The sequence below is a fragment of the Lactuca virosa genome, chromosome 2, assembly GCF_052849685.1.
Source record: "Lactuca virosa cultivar CGN04683 chromosome 2, Lactuca_virosa_CGN04683_v6, whole genome shotgun sequence".
NCBI classification, from domain to species: domain Eukaryota; kingdom Viridiplantae; phylum Streptophyta; class Magnoliopsida; order Asterales; family Asteraceae; genus Lactuca; species Lactuca virosa.
In genome coordinates, this window is record NC_136427.1 from 185355739 (window position 1) to 185378488 (window position 22750).

The following is a 22750-nucleotide window of genomic DNA, read 5'->3' on the forward strand; positions in this document are numbered from 1 at the left end:
TTATAAATAACGGAAAGGTTTATAAAAGAGAAGTTTGTAAACCGTTTAATGAATTCCCAAACTATACCTATTATAGTTTGTGTGTTTGTATATGTATAACCTTGTATGAATCCCCAAACTATACATATTATAGTTTGTGTGTTTGTATATGTATAACCTTGTATGAATCCCCAAACTATACCTATTATAGTTTGTGTGTTTGTATATGTATAACCTTGTATGAATCCCCAAACTATACCTATTATAGTTTGTGTGAAATGTTATGTACTTGGTTTGTAAACTGTTCTGAAAACTATGAAATTGTGTTTCCAAAATAAAAGTGTTCCTTTTGCTCAGCATAGTACAAAAGGGATAAAATATCTAAATATTTTATAAAACGTGGAAATCGTTGACTGTATTAATTTCATAAGTTTAAAACTTGATAAAATCATTTGTGTTTGGCTTGTATCCCCCCTGAAAACATTAAAAATCGTAAAAGCGTAGGGGTATGAACTCACTGTTGTTGTGTGAAAACGTCGACTAGAAACGAAGATCCTCGGGTTGTTGTACGTGACACTTAACGGAATCCTAATATCAATAAATACATATATGCATCTAGATTAGCGATTTCGTTAGGTAAAGTGTTAGAAAAACACTTGTTTTCGGTTAAGAAATGTTACCGGGACTTGATTGAATCGAGAAAACGAGTTTTTCACTGCTTAAGAGACGTGTACGGCCGCGAACGGGGGTGTACGGCCGAACAGCCAGTGTACGACCGTAATCGGGGTGTATGGCCGTGAACTCTTCTTTGAGGGGTGTACGGCCCTTTGCAGATTTGAAGGTGTACAGCCGTACACTCAAGAACAATGGTGTTTGATTTCGAAGAAAATGTGTTCCAGATGCTCCCAAACGATTACAAATGACGATTTTTGATGTTTTTCGGAAGAAATGAGGTGTTTTTAGTGTGTACGGTCAGAAGTTCTAGAGAGAGAATGAGAGAGTTTCCGGTCCAAAGTGTTCAAATGAGGGTGGGGGTCCTGTATTTATAGGCCGGGGGTATGGTCGGTGGTGGGGTCCACCTGACACCAGCCGTGAACAGGTGTACGGCCGTACACGGGGGTGCGGCCGTACATGGGTGTGCGGCCGTACACAGGTGTGCGGTCATACACTCACTTAGGCCAAAAACTGATTTGTTTTTCAAGGACTTCGGGTTTTCGCGTGATTTGGTTCCGAATCACTTATATAAATTTAATTATATAAAACTAGATGATTTCCTAAACCACTAAATTTTGATGGAACTTAATAAACTTCAAATTTTATTAACGGAATTAGGATAACGGAAACGAAAAAAGGTTCGGGTTGTCACACAATAAATTCTAGACGACCTTCTAACTTTGAACGAAGTGGTAGAATGGTACGAGAAAAAGAAAAAAACAATTGATGGTTTTCAAGGTTGATTTTGAAAAAAAGCATCAATCGGTTAGTTGGAAGTACCTTTTAATTTTTTTTTAATATAAGCTTAAGTGGATTAGTTGGGCGGAGGCGTGTTTGTTGTCTTCTCTAACCTCCATCTTGGTTAATGGCAGTCATACGAAGGAGTTCCAGTTTTACAATGGCCTAAGATAAGTAGATCGCATGTCTCCTTTTTGTTATTGTTATAATAGAACCATTACATGTCGTATGGAAGACACAACAAAACATGTTTTTTTTTTTCTTCAGGCGCTTAGGGTTGGGAAGACGATCACACATTTTGTATGCCGATGATGCATTGGTTTTGGGTGAGTGGACATGTTTAGAATCTTACGATGTTTTTATTTAGCCTCCGGCCTAAAAATTAATTTGAATAATTTGACTTGCTTGGGGTAGGAATGGCCTCAAGTTTAGTAGACGAAATGGCGAGAAACACCCGATGTTTTGTGACTTCTTTCATGTTCAAGTGTTTGAGTTTCCCCGTTGGAACCAATATGGCTAGTATTGATGGTTGGAATGAGATATTTCAAAATTTCACGTAAAATTGTCCAAATAAAAGGTTAAAATGCTTTCCTTTTGAGGTGGCTTCACTATTATGAAATCGGTGTTGGGAAGTCTTGATATTATTTTTTTACTAGTTTAACTTTAAAATGTCGGAAACGATTTATCATTTATTGGAAGCTAGTCGGGTTAGATTGTTTTGCAGACCAGATCTTCATGAAAGAAAGATAAGCGGGATAAAACGGGATCAAATTGTATCTCATAGACAAAGTGGGGGACTTAAAGTGGGTAGCTTGGTGGCTTTTAGTGTTGGGCTTATTTTAAATTTGCCATGATGTTTTTGAATGATTCTAACTATTTATGGGTTAAAGTTATTAAGGAGATACATAGCTAAGTGAGGGTTTGTTGGGTACGGAAGAAAAAACAAAATAACAAGAGTTTAGTGCAAGATTTCCTCGTACGTTAATATTTTGAACAATAAAAGTATTATTAAACATTCACACTTCCAAGTTACAGTTTGTAATGGTTGGGTTGACCTAGTTTTAGATTGATAATTGGATTAGTGGGATGCCTTTAAAAAAGTATTGAAGCCTATTTTTTGGAAGACGAATCAAAATTGTTGTACTGCGAATTAGGCTGTAAACGAACTGAACGTTCAACTAACTGTTCGTGAAATGTTCGACGAAAAGTTCGTTTATGTTCATTGATTTAATAAATGAACGAACATGAACACAAATTCTCGTTCGTTTAGTTAAACAAACGAACATGAGTAATAGTCTTGTTCGTTTAATTATGTTCGTGAACGTTCGTTTATATTGTTTGTTTACGTTCTTTTATGTTTGTTCATATAAGTTCATTTATTTGCATATATGCTTAATTGTGTTTGGCTATATTATTATATTATATGTTTATCTATATTCATATATGTTCAATTATTTTATTATTTATTTTTTATCTTTGTTCATTTATGTTCATATTCGTTTAGCATGTTTACGGACCTAAACGGACGAACATAAACAATGTAATTTATTAAACTAACGAACATGAACAAGAAAACACTTTCTTTTATCCGTTCATGTTCGTTAACTTGTTTGACTAACTTAAACGAACAAACATGAACAAACCACATTTCATGTTCGTTCAGTTCGTTTACAACCTACTGAGAATCATTAGGAGGGTCTCAGTTGGAATTGGAGGTTGGAGGTGGCAGAGGCAAGTGAGTGGTAGGGTCGAGATGTCACGATTCGAAGATATGCTTGAGTTGTTAGTTGTGTTTTCTACATCTCATTTTCGTGATAAATGGATTTAGTTATTACACTTTGAGAGAGTTTTATGTTAGTTCTGCTTAGGCCCGACCCTAGAATTTTGGAGGCTCTGTGCAAAAATTAAATTAAGGTTTTATACCTTTTTTATAAAGTAGTATTAATATATTCAATTGAACTAATAACTTTACTCTTGTTGCATCTTTCAAAACTAAAATCGTGTCACCTGCCATATACTTTGTTTGACCTTATAATCAAATACTTTCAAAATTTGAGTTAGTCTTTGGTTTCGTAGTGCAAATATTTATATATCTGTGTTAGATTCTAACTGATATGATAACATATTTAACAAACATAAATTTTAATTTTAATAATACAAATGAGATTTGTAACATACAATTATACTTTAATTAACATATTATTATTATTTTATTCTAATTTTTTTAGTAATATGATATTAAAAAAAGTTCTCAAATCAGAGGTCCCTTATGATTGGACATTGTGCGACCGTACACTTGCACCACTACTAGTGCCGCCACTGGTTCCACTTGAGTACATATAGATGAAATGTTGCTTCCTACTAATGATTCACAAAAAAGATGGAATAATACCTTTCTTTAAAGGTAAATATCTTTATTTGGTGTGCTCTCATGAATAAAATTCCTACCAGGTTTATTTTGAACAAAAAGAATTAATCTTAAATCGATCACATGTATTTCTTGTCATAATCATGTGGAAGATACACTAACATGTTGTTTTTGGGATGTGATGTAGTTGTGAAAGTTTGGCTAATTAAAAAATGGGTGGATTTGGAGAGTTTCCAAACTTTAGTAACCTTTGTGGATGTTTTTGAGTGGGTTTATGGGTGTAATGTCTTGGGTTATAAAACAATAGGCTTTGGAAGCGGTTTGCATGACAACTATTTAACTGGACGTATTAAAATTCGATCATATTTGGGGATAAAGACTTTCGTAAAAATAAGATTTTTAAAAAATTCGTTCTCTTGTCTTTTAATTGGTTTTTATCTTAGATTTCGAAAACTAAAAGTCAAATGGGTTAATATCCCATGCATGTTGGCATTTAATTTGTAAGTTGGTTTCGATTTTGCTAGCTTATTGCTAGTATTTATTGCTAGTAAAAAAAACAAGTTATTTGCTTACAAAACAAGCTATTTGGCGGAGACAAAACAAATAGTAACAATCTCCCTCTCTTCAACAGAAGTTGAATACTGAATATAGGTAATAGGTCCATGAGACACATCAATATTTGCTTACAATCTGATTAAGAGCTTTGCTATTATCAACAATCACATCAAGAGTTCTTACAATAAATTGGAGATCTTATGAAAAATTTTGTCAGATTTGTAGCTACCGAGTCTTAACCTTTTGCGGAAGGTATATTTCTTAGACTTATGCTTTTTATTAATCAATTAACGGACAACTTGTTCATATTCTCTAAATTTCATGAATCATGATTTAAGCTTTGTTTTTTTTTTTACTAAAGTAAATTCACATTAAATTAAAGTTATAAATATTCGTATTAAATTTCTTAATTGTATAACCGCTGTTTTTTTTTATTTACCACTTATCCAAGTGTTTTTTCGAATCATGTAAAATATAAATTCTGAATAACTGTATATATTTATTAAATAATATAAACTGTTTCTAGAAACACTATTATACATTTCCCAATATTCTAAAAGTTTTGGTAAAACTTAAAAAAATCACGATGTGGATAATAACACGAAATCGACGTGAAGCGTACGAACACCCGTACAAGTAGAACGAAAAAGTGCTTTTTACCCTGGTAGTTGCAGTAACAGCTTCTCTCTGACTCTATCTTCCACACCTCCTCTCTCAAAAACATCGATTTCACAAAGGTTTTGGGACCCTAATTGAAGAAACACTTCATTTGTGTTTTCTTGGCTATAATACCAAAAATGAAGCACTCGAAACCAGAATCATTGCCACCACCTCCGCCTGTGATTCCATCCAATTTTGCTCCGGCAAAAGTCGATCAGTCAAACCGCCGTCCAATGGCTAGGAGTGAACTTGGCACTAAAGGCCAAAGGATCTCTCTGTTGACCAACCATTTCAATGTGAAATTAAGCAGGAATAATGACCATTTCTATCAATACAATGTATCTCTTCAACTCTTTTGGCTTCTAATTTGCAAATATTCTGTTATTAAACATTTGAAGTATTGAAAGGCGTCTGGGTTTATGTTAAACTTAAAGTTCAAAGAAATGAAGGTTTCAATCGCTAAAATCAGAACTGAATTCTTTGACTTGGACTTGTAAAAGTTTCTCACTTTGGATTGTATGTTGTTTCATAAGGTCCAATTTTTGAATCGTGAGTGTCAATAAAGTTTATTGAATCTCAAAATTGTTTAGGATTGTGTTGAAAGTTTAGCAATTATGTATAAGTTGATCAATTTAAGAAACAATAAACCATGGAAATCCTTATGAAAAAATTGAATTTAATGAAAACTAGGTTAATTTGAAGCTTTAAAGTCAAAAGTTGATTCTTTGATGTGCATCATCGAGGATGGATTTGTCCTCTTCTAAAACGCCAAATTTTGAATTTTGAGTGTCAAATATGATATAACTGAATCTCAATATCAAACTTGAAATTTGAAAAACACTAGATCTGAAACTATTTTAAGCCTTTCAGGTTGCGTTTTTCAATGAAGATGGAAATCCTGTAGAGTCAAAAGGAATAGGTAGAAGATTACTAGATATGGTCCATAAAACTTATGAGTCTGAAATGGGTGGTAAAGAGGTCGCGTTTGATGGTGAAAAGACACTTTTTACAGTTGGTGCTTTACCAGGGACTAAACTCGAGTTCATAGTTGTGTTGGAGAACGCCTCTTCAAATAGGTATACAATTATGTTAAATGTTTTTGTCTATTTTTGATATTTTTAAGGATCTAGTTGCTAACATGTGTTGTTTGTATAGAACTATACGAGGTGAAACCAAGAGATCAAGGCGTCTGCCTCAATCCAAACCATATAAGGTAACACTAAGTTATGCCACGAAGATCCCGATTCAAGCCATTGTTAATGCACTTGAAGGTCAAGATTCTGAGCAATTCAATGAAGCTATGAGGGTTTTCGATGTTCTTTTGAGACAACATGCTGCAAAACAGTAAGCCATGCACATGCAAACATAATTTTTAATTATTTGTATTATTCATATTAGATAACCTTAATCATGTTTTGTTTGGGATTATACACAGAGGTTGTCTTCTTGTTAGACAATGCTATTTTAAGAACGACCCAAGAAACTTCATAGACATTGGAGGTGGTGTTATGGGTTGCAAGGGTTTTCATTCCAGTTTTCATGCCACACAATCTGGTTTTAGTTTGAACATTGGTAAAAAAGACTAAAGATTTCAACATTTTTTTTTGGCTAATTTTAAAATTTATAATGATGTGACGGATTAATTGATTATCAATCGACATTGACTTGATTCTTTTATAGATGTATCGACTACAATGATAGTCAAACCAGGGAAAGTTGTGGACTTTCTTCTCGAAAACCAAAATGTTTGTAGCATCAGGGAGATCGATTGGCTTAAGGTAACGAATTTTTTTGTTTTAAATCTATTACTAGCTTTTACTAATTTATATTTTTTTTGGTGATAATTAAGGCAAAAAGAACGTTGAAGAACCTTCGTATCAAGACCTTCCCCTCTAATCTCCATTATAAGATTATTGGGTTGAGCGAAAAAACATGCAGAGAACAGACGTAGGTCCTATTTGTTCATATCGTTTCATGTTTTCATTTGTTTTTAATATATATATATATATATATATATATATATATATATATATATATATATATATATATATATATATATATATATTTATATTTTTTGTAGGTTTTCATTAAAAAAGAATAATCACGGAGATGAGGCCATTGATATAACAGTCTATCAATACTTTGTTGAGTATCACCATAAACATCTCGAATACTCTGCAGATTATCCATGTCTTGTAGTTGGAAAACTAAAGAGCCCAACGTATATCCCATTAGAGGTGAATAAATCTTTTTAAATTTTGTTAACATTAATCAACCAAACCCAAAACCTAAATCTTTTTGTGTTGGTTATAGTTGTGCGAATTGATATCTCTACAATGCTACACCAAACCCTTATCAAATTCACAAAGAGCTTCACTTGTTAAATCAAGACAGAAGCCTCAAGATCAAATGCGAGCCTTGATGGGTGTAAGCTTTTGTTTAACTTACTGACTTAATTATGAAAATCAAGAATTCTTAATGGTGATTAACGTTTTGAAGGAACTGAAGCAAAGTAACTATGATGCTGATCCTCTTATTAATGCCACTGGGATTACAATCAGCAATACTTTCACTAAAGTTGAGGGTCGTGTTCTCGATCCTCCAAAGGTAAACATGTTTTTCTTAAAAATTATATTAATTTTTTGTACATTACATTCATGCACGGGTGGTTTGTATTCGTTGTAGTTGAAACTTGGGAGTGGAAGATACTTGTTTCCTAGTGGTGGTAGATGGAGTTTCAACAACAAGGTCACATGTTCTTCATTTTTGTTCTTTTATTTTTAAACTTTTTAGCCTTTTCCTAATGTCACTTAATTTCTTGATCTAACCTTTTAATATATGCTTTCAGACATTTGTTGAGCCAACAAGGATCACACATTGGGCGATTGTCAACTTTTCTTCATGTTGTGACATGAATACCCTTCGTAGAGATCTTCCGAGGTGTTCCCAAGCAAAAGGACTTGTGAGTTCACTCACATATATAATACATCTATTGTGATGATATATATAACATGAAAAAAGATGAAAATTGATGCTTGTAGGATCTTGATCCACCATCTGCTGTAATCCATGAGAATTCTCAATTTAGGTGTAGTCCGGCTCATGTTCGTGTAGACAAGATGTTTGAAGCTATAAGACAAAGACTTTCCAGCCCCCCTACGTTTATTCTATGTATTCTCCCTGAACGAAAGAATTCAGACATCTATGGTTTTTACCCTTTTTCTTCATCTTTTAATGTTTACTGTGTTTGTTATTATTATACTGGAACTGGAAATGAGACTGATGTCAATTGTATTAATCACATGTCCATGGAAGCGAAAATGCCTTGTGGACCTTGGGATTGTCACACAATGCATTGCCCCGATTAAGATCGATGACCAGTATGTCACAAACATGCTTATGAAGATCAATGCTAAGGTCTTATTTACGAACAAAATTAACACGATTCTACTTTTTTTTTTAATATCCTAAAAAACTCGAGTCATATTTTATTATTATTTTTTTTTTTAATTCAGATGGGTGGAATAAACTCTTTGTTGTCAATTGAGTTTTCAAATGCTATACCATTGGTGTCACGGACTCCCACTATAATCTTTGGGATGGATGTCTCTCATGGGTCACCTGGACGTGCTGATGTTCCTTCAATTGCTGCTGTACGTAATAATTAATATTCTTTTTTTTTCTTAATCCTTATAAAATAAAAATGATTTGTTAAATATAAGTATATGTTTAGGTTGTAAGCTCGAGGAAATGGCCGCAAATTTCGCGATACAGGGCGTCTTTTCGTGCACAGGCTGCAAGAGTAGAGATGATCGATGGCTTGTTTGAGCCTGTTTCAAAGGATAAAGATGAAGGAATGATAAGGTTTACTCAATCATAAACATTTCCAGATCTTTCAATGGTTTTGGAATCTTGATTGTTATAAGGTTGTGATGTTTATATGATTTCAGGGAGCTGTTGGGTGACTTCTATTTAAGCACTCCAAAATTGAAACTGAAGAACATAATTATATTCAGAGATGGTGTAAGTGAATCACAGTTTAATCAAGTGCTCAACATCGAGCTTAATCAAAACATTGAAGCGTGTAAGTTCTTGGATGAACAATGGGATCCGAAGTTTCTGGTGATTGTAGCACAAAAGAGGCATCATACCAAGTTCTTCCAAGCCAATGTCCCACCAGGTTGCCGATTCAACCGATTCTTATAAATTATGATTTAGAAGAACAAAAAATCAAATCTTTTTTTGTGTTCTTGTGTTACAGGGACAATCGTTGATCATAAAGTCTGTCATCCGAAGAACAACAACTTCTATTTATGCGCTCAAAATGGAAAAATTGTGAGTATCGTGAACTTTAACGCATTTTGTAGAAATAATTTTCAGTAAAAAATGTTTTGAATCGATTATATTTTGGATTTTTAGGGGACTACACGACCTACACATTACCATGTGCTTCTAGATCAGATTGAGTTTTCTGCTGATGAGTTACAAGAGCTTGTTCATTCGCTATCCTATGTGTAAGTTGATGAAAACTTACTTTTTTTAAATATTAGGGCAAAACTAGTGATTGATTTGGGGATTTTTGGTGTTGCAGTTACCAAAGGAGCACAACTGCTATCTCTGCAGGTAAATATGCTAAAAAAAGACATTCGTTTCGATACTTGTGTTTACTGATTAGTCCTAAATATTAAGAATTTGATGATTTTTAATTGATTGAGTGTCCAGTTGCTCCGATCCGCTATGCCCACTTGGCAGCAGGACAAGTGGCACAGTTTGTGAAGTTTGATGACATGTCAGACACTGCGTCTAGTCAAAGTGGTGGTGATGCAGGTGGTTTCACCCAGTTGCCCAAGCTTCACCATAAGGTATCCAGTTCGATGTTCTTCTGCTGAACAACAATGGTGATGATCAGTTTTATGAGATTTTTATGAAAATATGAATTCTTACGTTAGTTTGAATATGTAGTCTGGCTCTTGATGGTAGCAGAGATATGGATGATTTTGATTTGTTAACGTTGCTAATCTTGCTCTATCATTTTTTAATTTATTATGAGAAGAACTTTTCCTTTTTAAAATCTATGAAAACAATCTATAATATTGTTTTCCATTCGTTTGATTGAAAATGATAATCTAAATTACGTAAGTAGCATTTGGTACGTAGTAATCGAAGTGAGAATGTAATAAAACATCAAGGTGGAATGAAAAAAATAATCTATATCTATATCTATATCTATATATCTTATAAAGCTAGCATTTTTCCTTGAACCTCATGCATTTGAAACTCCCAGGACCATTTTTCCTTGAACCTCATGTATTTGAAACTCCTAAGACTATTTAACTTACACAAATTAATTTATGATTAATTAAAATATTATGATTTGTAACTCTTAAAACTCTTCAAATCATGTTATTTAATTGATGAGTTAAATGAAATATTTAGCCTATATAAGAAATTTGTAGATTACATATTGCATGTATGTCAACACAAAATGATAGATTATATTTGTAAGGTTTGAAGAATTATGTGAGTGGTTCCATGGATGTAAGAAAGCAATTGCAACATTTCCAAATACAAATTTTAAACTCAAATTGGGTGCATGTAAAGTTGTAGATATTAACCAATGTTCAAATTTAGGTATGTTTGTAAATGTATACTTGAGGTTATTTTTTAAGTTTATGTGTTATGCATCTTTCTATTATCACAGGATGATGAAGTGGGATTGATAATTACCTCACGTGAGTTTTTGGTAAATCAATCATCAAGCTATTTATCAGTTAGAGCAATTAACTTTATTAACATGTATGTATCTTTATGTTGTCTTTTTTTTTATGTTAAGAAAATATATTTTATGTACAAGAGAACATTATTCAACATGTATTTTATGCTATGTATATACTATGTTAGTTTCTATCGCTTATTTTGTTGTAAATAAAATCGATGGAGTTTTTTATAATTGATTTTGATGAAAAAAGTTTACAATTATTATTCCAATTATTTATGATAATAACGAATTAGAACGAATGATTTTTAATATGATATGATGTTGAAAATCAATAATTATGTGTGTTATAAAAATGAATTCTTTATGTTATATAAAACTTATATGGATGTACCCAATTTTAAATGTTTTCATAGTAATAAAAATAAATTATGTTATTACATTTGTCAATTTCCTTTTTTCATATTCGTTCTTTATCGTAAAGGAAAAGTAAAATATATAAAATATTAATATTTTCATAAGAAAATATAAGTGATAAAAATATACCTCAAGTGTAACACTCCTTCTCCCTAACCCACTCTTAACATATTTTTTTTAAGATCGGTCGCAGTACATAACAATTGTTATAGTTTTGAAATTAAAATCACCATTTTATTTGGACCGTTCATTCTTTCCAATATTTCATAGTTTTAAGGAATAAAAATGAACGTACAATAAAAAAATATGATAGTTTTTTTTAAATATAATAATGAAAAATTTCAAATAAGTAGTTTTTAATTAGTAAAAAGTAAGAACTGTTTAAAATAATGTAAAACTAAATAATATATTATATTATATTAAAAATTGTTGTTATTTGAAATAATAATAATAATAATAATAATAATAATAATAATAATGTAGGAAATAAAAAATATTCAAATAAATTATTTATAAATTAGTTAAAAATACATATAGTTTAAAATAATTTTAAATCAAAAACTTAGTTCAATTTGATTTAAACACAACTTTTTATATCTTTCTTATCGTATAATTAAAATTATTATAATATTAGTTACAACTTAGTATAAAAATTATTATTTCAGTGATAAATACTTATAATATTGTTTTTATAACATATAATTGTCAATATTTATATTACATTATTGGGCACAAATCAAGAGTTTAAAACTCCTAATACAACCGAATAGTTTTTTTTTATTTAAATGTAATTATGATTTTAAATTTAATGTAATTTGCCTTTATATTTTCCATTATATTCAAAAGTTTTTTAAACTTATGGTTATTAATGTGCAATATTTTTTTTATTCTCCACTTATTTATTACACACATTGTAGCTATATTAGTAATATATAAGTAAGTTTTGATTAAAAAATCATATGTTTGAAAAGATTTGTGATTCAAAATGAAAGAGTTGAAAAAAAAATATCGCATCAATGGTTATTTCAACACAAATTTTTTATAACAATGTTTCTATATATCAAATGTATGTTGATTTCTAAATATTCATTTTGAATGATTTATAAGTGTTTAATAAGTTTTGTTTGTTGTGAATGTTATAATATTGTAGTGTTTTTATTTTATTAAAAGTTATAGTGTTTTTCATATTATATGTTATTTGTTTTATATAAAAATCGGCATACGTTTTATATATAATTTCCACAACTTGAAACGTTCTATAAAATCATCTAAAGTTGTAGTATTTATTTTTTCACACTAATTTGTTTTTTATACATAGAAATCAACATATGTTTGATATATAATTTACACAAAATAAAACGGTCTATAAAATCATGAATTAATAGTGGAAGTAACTAATGATATAAATTTATTAAAATTAATAAAAGTAATATGTTAACTATAGAGTTTATTTTGCTATTGACATTGGTTTTATATGTATAAATATTAAATCATAATTTGTTAAATGTTATTATTTTAATTAAATAATTATATTCACGCGCAATGCGCGGGGATTCGACTAGTATATCTTATAATTTCCTCAAACCACATTCATTTGAAACCCCCTTTTTTACCTTCCTCAAACCACATTCATTTGAAACCCCCATTTTTTAACTAATGCAACTCAAAAGTTTTCTTAATTATGATTTAACACTCAAAAGTTTTATAACTTATATTATGTTTAATAAGCATTTAGTGAAAAGTTTACTATAAAAATGCCAAACTTTTGGGAAGACATGCATACAAATCATATACAAATTTCAGAAAGAAAACAAACTTAAAGGTTTTTGTGTTGGGTTGAGGTCTTATGACCAATTTTGGAGATATGTTATTATATTAGAGCTTTTAATTTGTAAGTGTGTTATACTAATTCGTTTTTATATTTTCTTCGTTTTTGGATTATTATAATACAGTCGTTATATATTGTGGTTTAATCGTTAATATATTGATTATATGTTATATAGGGAGATGTGGAAAATATTTTAAATATGTTTTTTTTGTTTTGTAATTGTACCTTTTCAAAAAGATAATTAATTAAAACTCATACATATGTTATACTTTCCATCTCTCTCTCTCTCTCTCTCTCTATATATATATATATATATATATATATATATATATATATATATATATATATATATATATATATATATATATATATATATATTAATAGAGGTCAAAACACTTCAACTAAAATTCATTTAAAATCTAATATTTCAAATGTTTTTAATAATGATTGTAATAATTTCAACATGTGTTACTTAATTGATTGATTAATAAAAATATTAATGTTTTGAAACTCCTAACTCTTAAACTTATATGATTTAATTTGTTAGTTAACTAAAATATTTTTTCCTATATAAAGATAACATTTTTATGTTTGGTTACTCATATTTGTTTATTTAATTAGAAAACAAGGTGCACATAGAATGACTACTTCAATTTTACATATAAATCGATACCACTAGAGAGGTATGTTGTCTTTAACCTGTGGTAGGAGATCCACATACCCTTTTTAATTATTTATATTAATGGTTAGTAATATCTTTTTTATATTCCTATTCACCTTAATTTTTAGGTACAAATTAAGGAAGATGATTCTTGGCGCACCAACATAAAGTCAAAGGTACGCCTTGCAAAATATGTAATTAAAATTAAATATCATATTTACTAATCGACTTATTTTAAAACTCTTTATGACATTTATGTATAATGATATATTTTGTATGACTTCATTCTTAATTTCAATTTTTAATATTTGAAAGTTCATATATGAAACCTTGGATGTTTTGGTGTAATAAAAATAGTGTAATACAAATTTTATTAGTTCAATATTGTTTATTAATAGCTCATTCAAAACAACTTATTTCTTATTTTATCCAAAAAATATTATCGGATATAAGAAAAGTAGATTATTTTAATGTTATACAAAAACTTATAATATATATTGGATAGTATAAAAGTTAAAGCAAAGTTTGTAAGGTATGGACTATATTAGATAGTATCAAAATATAAGTTGATGGATGTTTATATTATTTGATAATTTGGTTAATGTTCAAAACATGACTAAAAACGTAAATTTCAACATATTTCTATTTTTTCCCACAATAATTTTAACCACTTAAATGCATTATTGCGCAACGCGTGACGTTACGCCTAGTCATACTATATTATAAATGAATCATTTTTCCTTTCACCACATTCATTTGAAACTCACATGCATTTTTTCATTCACCACATTCATTTGAAACTCTCATGACCTTTCAATTTGTTTCTAATAATGATTATAAGTTGGTTAATAAGGTTAAATAAATATAAAACCTATAGTGTAATCATATATAAACTAAATTTCAATATTAAAAAATATATTTACTTCTACATATAAAGTTATGTTTTTTAACTTTTAACATATTCTACTTAATTTATTAATTTTAATATATTATTGGATGCAAACCATTATCATTTTAAAACTATAAATTTTGAACAATTTGTATAAAAATACTTAAATTATTAATTTAAATATCATACTACATTGTCAACTTAAATATAAATTTTAGTATAACTTAAACAACCCAAAAAATATTTTGTAAATAATTAAAAGTGACAAATTGTAATGTTTTTCTAATAATGATTATAATTTGGTTAATAAGGTTAAATAATTATCAAACCTAAAGTGTAACCATAAATAAACTAAATTTCAATATTAAAATAATATCGTTACTTCTACTTATAAAGTTATGACTTTAACTTTTAACATATTATACTTAATTTATTAAATTTAATATGTTATTGTATGTAAATCATTATCAGTTTAAAGCTACAACTTTTGAACAGTTTGGACAAAATACTTAAATTCTTAATTTAAATATAACATTACGGTGTCAACTTAAATATAAATTTCAGTTCCACTTAAAAAAAATCAATGAATATTTTGTCAATAGTTAAAAGTGATAAATTGTAGTGCTAAATGCAAAAACTAAATTGTAATCTCAATTTAACTAAAATATTTCCTAAAGATATTTTTATAATTGTTAAAAGTTTTCAAATAAGTAGCTTAAAATAACTTATAATAACAATAGTTAAAAATAACTCTATATAAATGATTATATTATTACCTTTAAAATCAAAAAACAATGTTTGATATTTTAAATAATTATAATGATAGAAATTAAAACGTTAAACAAATAAATTAAAAAAATTAATTAACAATAACAACAACTATAAATAACATTAAACCATATATTTTATTTAATTTTATTCATGAGTAATTCGCAGGTAGAAGTCATTCAAATGATTGAGATTATGGAGTTATAATAGATGTATATATTATCATATAATTCAAAATAGTCAATATATTATATCAATTTAGTATACAAATTATTATATCAAATTTAACAACAATGTTATTGCTATATTTTAAAAAAACATATATTTGTAAAGATTTCGACTATCTAGGTCTTTCTGCACAACGCGCGGGCATTCGCCTAATATACTTATAAATGAAACATTTTCCTTTCACCACATTCATTTGAAATTCCCATGACTTTTCAATTTCTCTCTAATAATTATGATTAGAAGTTTGTTAATAAGGTTAAATAAATATCTACCTAAAGTGTAATCATATCAACTAAATTTCAATATTAAAATAATATATTTACTTTTACTTATAAAGTTATGCCTTTAACGTTTAACATATAATACTTAATTTATTAGTTTTAAAATGTTGTTGTATGTAAATCATTATCATTTTAAAGCTACAATTTTTGAACAGTTTGGATATAATATTTAAATTGATAACTTAAATATAATATTATAGGGTCAACTTAAATATAAATTTTAGTTCAACTTAAACAACCTAAAAAATATTTTGTGAATAGTTAAAGGAGATAAATTGTAGTGTCTTTCTATTAATGATTATAAGTCGGTTAGTAAGGTTAAATAGATATCAAACCTTAAGTGTAATCATAGATAAACTAAATTTCAATATTAAAATAATATTTTTACTTCTACTTATAATGTTATGTATTTAACTTTTAACATATTATACTTAATTTAATAGATTTAATATGTTGTTATATGTAAACCATTATCAGTTTAAAGCTACAACTTTGGAACACTTTAAATAAAATACTTAAATTGTTAATTTAAATATAACATTACGTGGTCAACTTAAATATAAATTGCAGTTCCACTTTAAAAAACTCAAACAATATTTCGTGAATAGTTAAAAGTGAGAAGTTGTATTGCTGAATTCAAAACTAAATTGTAATATGAATTTAACTAAAATATTTCCTAAAAATATTTTTATAATCATTAAAAGTTTTCAAATAAATATCACACAATAACAATAGTTAAAAAAACACTATATAAACGATTCTATTGTTACTTTTAAAAACTAAAAACAATGTTTGTGCTTTAAATAATTATAATGATAGAAAATTAAAACGTTAAGTTAATAAATTTTAAAAAATTAATTAAAAATAACAACTATAAATATCATTAAGTCATATATTATTTTTTATTTTCATTCATGGGTAACCCGCGGGTAAAGAACATTCCAACGATTGAGAATATCCAGTTTTAATAGATGTATATATTCGTATAATCCAAAATAATAAATATATTATATTAACTTAGCATACGAATTATTATGTGAAATTTAACAACAATGTTATTGTTATATTTAAGAAACATATATTTGTAAAGATTTCAACTATATAGGTGTTTCTGCGAAACGCACGGCCATTCGCCTAGTAATAATATATTTGGTTGTCATCAACGAATGAAATACATTATTGCTCGTGGTATGTGATTCTTTCTCCCGTGTTGATTTTCATTCCATGGGGAATGGTGTTTTTTTTTCTTTCCTTCCATTGAATGATATATGTTATAATCAAGAATTACTTTAACTAATATAATCTTCAATAGTATTAATCTTGTTAATTTTTTAAAATCTTTAATTTAAATCTCTTTTATTTTTAAGAATAGATAAATTAATTTTTCTTATAATAATATTTTAAGATTTAATGATATCTATTTCTTTATATTTTGTAAATCTTTTTAGACTACAAATATTTAAAAAAAAAACAATTTGCAAATCATATAACATGCATCTTGAACGAAATAAATATATGTTTATATGCAATCTATTTAACAATAGATCTTATTTATTTTAAATTTATTATTATAAATTATCATTCTTTGTTTTCTATTTATTTATAAGAAATAGATGTTTGAATGATTTATTCTCTTTTTTCGAGTCAATCATACGTGAAGATTGAATATAATGATCTATTTCTTTGTAAGACAGAATTGGTATTTAATAGATGAACGAAAACAACTTCTTATTATAACTCAAGAAAATAACTCAATTATAAAACAATATTACGGGAGTTCTCTTAATCGACCTATAAAGATGATATATATATATATATATATATATATATATATATATATATATATATATATATATATATATATATATATATATATATATATATCCGGTAAAAAGTTTTTTTCTACATATTTTTTTCACGAACAAAACAAATGAATCACTAGATGAATAAAAAATAACATGATTCATTAAAAAAAATTCTCAAAAAAACATCTCGATGATTCATTTATACATTGATTTTGTTGTTATTCACTAAAATTGTCATAAAGGTGAATTTTTTCTTAATTTACTTAAAAATGAATCATGAAGATGTTTTTTTGAGATGTTTTTTTTGTGAATCATCTAATGATTTATTTTGTTTGTTCGCTAAAAAAATATGTAGAAAAAAACTTCTTACATTCTTACCAAAAATTTTCTTCTTATTTGATCTTGACTCTCTCTCTCTCTCTCTCACTGTATATATATATATATATATATATATATATATATATATATATATATATATATATATATATTGATCATAATCCTTGCTCACCAAGAAAACTTGATTCAAAGGAAACTTGATCCTTACCATAATTCCTAGTATCCTATTCGAACTAAGATTCCTAATTGCCTTTTATACACCGACCGGTGAATAAAGGTAAATCAGGAAATTACATAATATTTACCCCCATAATTTCTGATTTGAGAGGTCTTCCAATCCAAACAACTTGCGCAATTCAGTAAACTCAATTTTTTGCAAGTGCTTTTGTTAGAATGTTAGCTCTTTGCTATTTTCCGTTGATGTGCTCCACCATGATTTCCTTTTCATCCAACCTCTCATGTATGTAGTGAAACCGACACTTGATGTGCTTACTTCGACCATGCAAAACTAGATTCTTGATTATTGCTATTGCAGAAGCGTTGTCAATTCTTAATACCACTTCTTGTATCTTCTCACCAGTTATCTCAATTACAAGATCACGAAGACATATAGCTTGACAACTTGCTGCACTTGTAGCCATGTACTCAGCTTCACATGTAGATAGTGCAACGATTTATAGATTTTGTGAGCACGACGTAATTGGTGACTTGTTCAGATAAAAAATATGACCATTTGGACTTCTTCCATCATCTTCATCAATGTTGTGACTGCTATTACTATAACCAACAATGTTGATAGATCCTCCTCGAGTGTAACGTACCCCATATCCAAGAGATCCTTTTACATACCTTAGGATTTGTTTGATGGCTACCATGTGAGACTTCGATGGTTCTTACATATACCGACTTGTAATGCCAACTGCATACGAGAGTTCCTTTTACATACCTAAGGATTATGTGTAGAATCGTCATTTTCATTCCAATTCCACCCCTTTTTGTTCGTAAAAAACAACATCTCTTGACACTCTAATATTTTGTTTCACTGGATCATAGAGTCGATGTCCTTTGGTTTCGGGTTCTGTTCCGATATGTATTGTTTTTGTTGAACGATCATCAAGTTTCTTCATATGAGGTCCTATAGCCTTCGAGTAAGCTACACACCCAAACACTTGTAGATGTCCAATATTTGGCTATCTATTGTGGCAAGCTTCATATGGTGTCATCTCTTTTACCGCTTTGGTTGGTATTCTATTTATAATGTGAGCTGCATGATGTACAACTTCACCCTAAAACTTGTTTGGAACTTGTTTTGCTTTTAACATACTTCTAGTCATCTCAAGAAGGGTACAGTTTCTTCTTTCAACCACGCCATATGCTATAATGTGTATGGAGCTTCAAGGTGCCTCAACATTCCATGATCTCCACAAAACTTGTTAAAATCATGTGACATGAACTCACCGCCTCTATCCATTCAGAATACATGCATAGTTTTCCCGCTTTCCGTTTTCACTCTTGCTTTGAATGTTTCGAAGTATTTTATTGCATCACCTTTTTCTTTCATTAAGAAACACCACATGTATCATGAGTAGCCATAAATTAGAACAAAAATATACTTTCCTTCCATCGAGACCTCACATCTTATCTCTGTTGCTTGACCCAAACTAATTATGTATGATTTGAGGCTTGGAATGTAAAACACGTCTGTTAGTAGCTTTTCTTTGCCACTAACTTTTCAAAAAGAATGGAACCTTTTCCCATAATCTTGACACATGAATCATATCCAAATTTTAATTAACCTCCTATTCGTTTGTTTATCTCAGTAAAGAAGGAGAGATTACCTGCCATATGGTTACTTGCACCATTATCTAAATACCATGTGTTCTTGATATCATCACTTGATTTGTAGCGACTTGGAATCACGCCTCTCTCATGTATGAACACCTTCTCGTATAGGGTTTTAACCATGAACAAATGGGGGTCGTGATCTTCTATCTTGGTAATATTAGCTTTTGTCTGCTTGTTCTTTCGTTTAGGGCATTGAGAGGCAAAATTTCCAAACTTATCACACCAATAACACTGGACTTTGGATCTATCCTTGGGTTTACCCTTCATTTTATCAGATGATTCCTTATTGCTTGAAGGTGTGGTCTTTTGTCGTTGCTGGTACGAGTTATTGTGACGACCTCCACATCCTCTTCCACCTCCACGACCTCCTCTCCCTCCTCCTCTTGATAATGAGTTTCGATTAGAGGAATCAACTTTATTAAACATAAATTACTCTGTCTACTTATGGTTTTGATTCTCTGATCCGTTCTTCATATGCCTTCAAGCATCCCACCACATCCTCAAATCCCACAGTCTTGAGATCAAGGACCTGCTCAATCGATGCTACGATGTGAATATATTTTGTTGGTAGGCTTGTGAGAAACTTCCATACTAGCTTAGTCTCATTTAGAGTTTTTCCAAGTGAAGCCGATTTTGATGATATGATATATAATTGGCTTGAAAAGTCATCGATTGTACTTGTTTCTTTCATCTTCATATTGTCGAAGTCATTCATTATGGTTTGGAGTCGTGCTTCTTTCACCATGTCTTCCACAACATGATGTGTTTTAATGGCTTCCCATATTTCCATCGTAATCTCCAACGCTCCAACTTGCGATATGAGATCTTTAGGAATTGCTTGAAACCGAACTACAATTGCAATGTTGTTATTCTTAGGGTCCGTTGGATCAATGACATCCCACACTTGGTGTACATTCAGAATCACTCTCATGCGTATCGCCCATACAATGTAGTTTGCCGAATTGAGCATGGGAACCTGGAACGATATAGATGAACCCTCATTGGTGATTGCCTCGCCTTTTCCATTATTCCATCTTTACCCAAACTACTATCTTCCCCATCCATTTATCGTTAGCGCTCTGATACGAATTGTAAGACAGAATTGATATTTAACAAATGAACAAAATAGCTTCTTATTATAACTCAAGAAAATAACTCAAAACTTGGGTTACAAAACAATGCTACGGGAGCTCTATTGATGTGAGTTAGAATCGAGTAATGAATATGTAATCAATCAAAGAAAGCAGGAAGAACACATCTCGTAAATAAGATCTGATTGGCTCGTATTAGTCTGTAAAGAGTACAAGAAGTTGAGAGAATTTACAAACTTGAAGTGCACAAAAGTTACTCTTGACTCTAAGACCTACCCTATTTATAAGGTGTTACAGACACAACAAAAATACAAGGACTATACATTCTAGATTTGAATTCGAAATGTGCCTTGTAAATACACATATAGAGTCGAAACCACTTGGATTTCGAACCCTTACAGACTCAATGTATTACTCCTCACTATCTACCTTTCGACCCCTACAATCTCCCCCTTAATGAGAGTAGTCGAAATTACGCCATAAGCTTTAAAGTATGTAGAAGTACATTGCGAACCTCCATATACCAAAAAATCGTCTTTCGAATCTCTGCCTTGTCTTCAACTTTATTCTTCTTGAAGTTGTTGATGCGAACAAGGAGATTGGTATACTGAGCATTCGTATAGCTCTCTAAATCACTAACTTGAAACAATAATTTTGTCAACCTCCCATTCTTATTCTTCCCACAAAATACAACTCCAAGTGTTTGATGTATTTCCCCATCTTCATACATTTCAATATTAATCTTCCCCTTCAGCAGTGATTGAGGAATTTTCGAAGGCTTATTGACAGCTAAAGCAAGCTCAATATCTGTAATTGCTAGGTAATCATAATAGTTGTCAATGAAAACCTTGTTATGAGCAAAACCAATGATGAAATCATCCTTGTTGGTTTCTGTAACACCCGGTTTCAGATTGCTTTATTATTCGGGGTTGCAGACCAATCATCTGTTGTCATGAGGCTTAGGACCTTGGGGAAGAAAAGATTTGGCCCTTTTTGGATGTGAGGTGCTATAGTTTAAGTGATACGAGTGTTCGATGGCCATTCGGAGCCCAAGGGAATAATCGTAATTTGTTAGTTCGGGCCTTTATGAATTTTGGGTTCTTGTTCAGGAGGTTTTAAGGAAATGGTGAGTTGTTAGAAGCGCAAGGCTTCTCGTCACCTTTCTATGGATATAAAGTTCATTGGAAACAGACTTATAACAAAGAAGTTTTGGCAGTTTGAAGTTTTGGAAAGTTTGGACCTTGGTGGAATAAGTTGGCAAAAAGGTCCTATGCGTGCATGGTGGGTTCGCGCGCCTTTGGGTGTGTACGCCCAACGTAAGTTGGGGTACGTTCAGCGTAATGAGCAGAGTGCCAAACCCTAATTTTTAGGGTTTGGGCACTATTTAAACATCCTTATAAGCTTAAGGCTCTCTCATTTCTCAGCCTCTACTGATCTTAGAGCTTTATTTCGAACCCAAATCCCCTTGGTGGTGTATTCTTGAGCTTGGAGGTCATTTTGAAAGGTTTTTAGTGTTATTTGAAGGAAGTGAATCTTGGTGATCAAGCTTGGTGTGGCCTTGGGGTTGTAGATCCAAAACCTTCACACTCTTGGGAAGCTTCAGGAGGTAAAAAGTTCTTATCTTGACTTCTTCTTATACTAGTTTGAGCTTAGGGAAAGATTGGGAGATTTTATGGTGTATTAAGTTCTCTTTATGAGTTTGAGCCACTCCAAGAGCTTGGAGTTATAGATCTTTCTCCTTATGATGTTCATAGTTCATAAAACTGCTTGCTTGATGTTTAAGAATGGACCATGCATGTGTGAAGGTGGTTAATATGGGTCTTAATGGTTATATTTAGAAGTTGGTGTCACACCACCAAACCAGAATGGCG

The 22750-nt window shown here is 30.0% G+C and overlaps 1 protein-coding gene across 1 annotated transcript; it reads left to right on the forward strand.

Moving 5' to 3' along the window:
- Window positions 1-5043: 5043 nt before the first annotated feature.
- Window positions 5044-9975, forward strand: LOC145156660 (protein argonaute 4A-like). The gene is made up of 20 exons (XM_079075946.1): window positions 5044-5352; window positions 5885-6090; window positions 6170-6358; window positions 6450-6586; window positions 6695-6792; window positions 6864-6961; window positions 7095-7251; window positions 7328-7441; window positions 7514-7621; window positions 7700-7762; window positions 7863-7976; window positions 8056-8221; window positions 8319-8431; window positions 8530-8667; window positions 8748-8878; window positions 8965-9194; window positions 9276-9349; window positions 9434-9528; window positions 9606-9637; window positions 9737-9975. Exons 1-20 carry the CDS (start codon window positions 5152-5154, stop codon window positions 9901-9903), a joined length of 2631 nt encoding a protein of 876 aa, XP_078932072.1. The 5' UTR covers window positions 5044-5151; the 3' UTR covers window positions 9904-9975.
- The last annotated feature ends 12775 nt before the right edge of the window (window positions 9976-22750 follow it).

Coding starts and splice junctions, on each gene's coding strand:
- LOC145156660 (XM_079075946.1), top strand. CDS start 5,152: ATGAAGCACTCGAAACCAGAATCATTGCCACCACCTCCGCCTGTGATT. Junction 7,977..8,055: donor GTTCCCAAGCAAAAGGACTT/GTGAGTTCACTC, acceptor TGATGCTTGTAG/GATCTTGATCCACCATCTGC. Junction 8,432..8,529: donor TTATGAAGATCAATGCTAAG/GTCTTATTTACG, acceptor TTTTTAATTCAG/ATGGGTGGAATAAACTCTTT.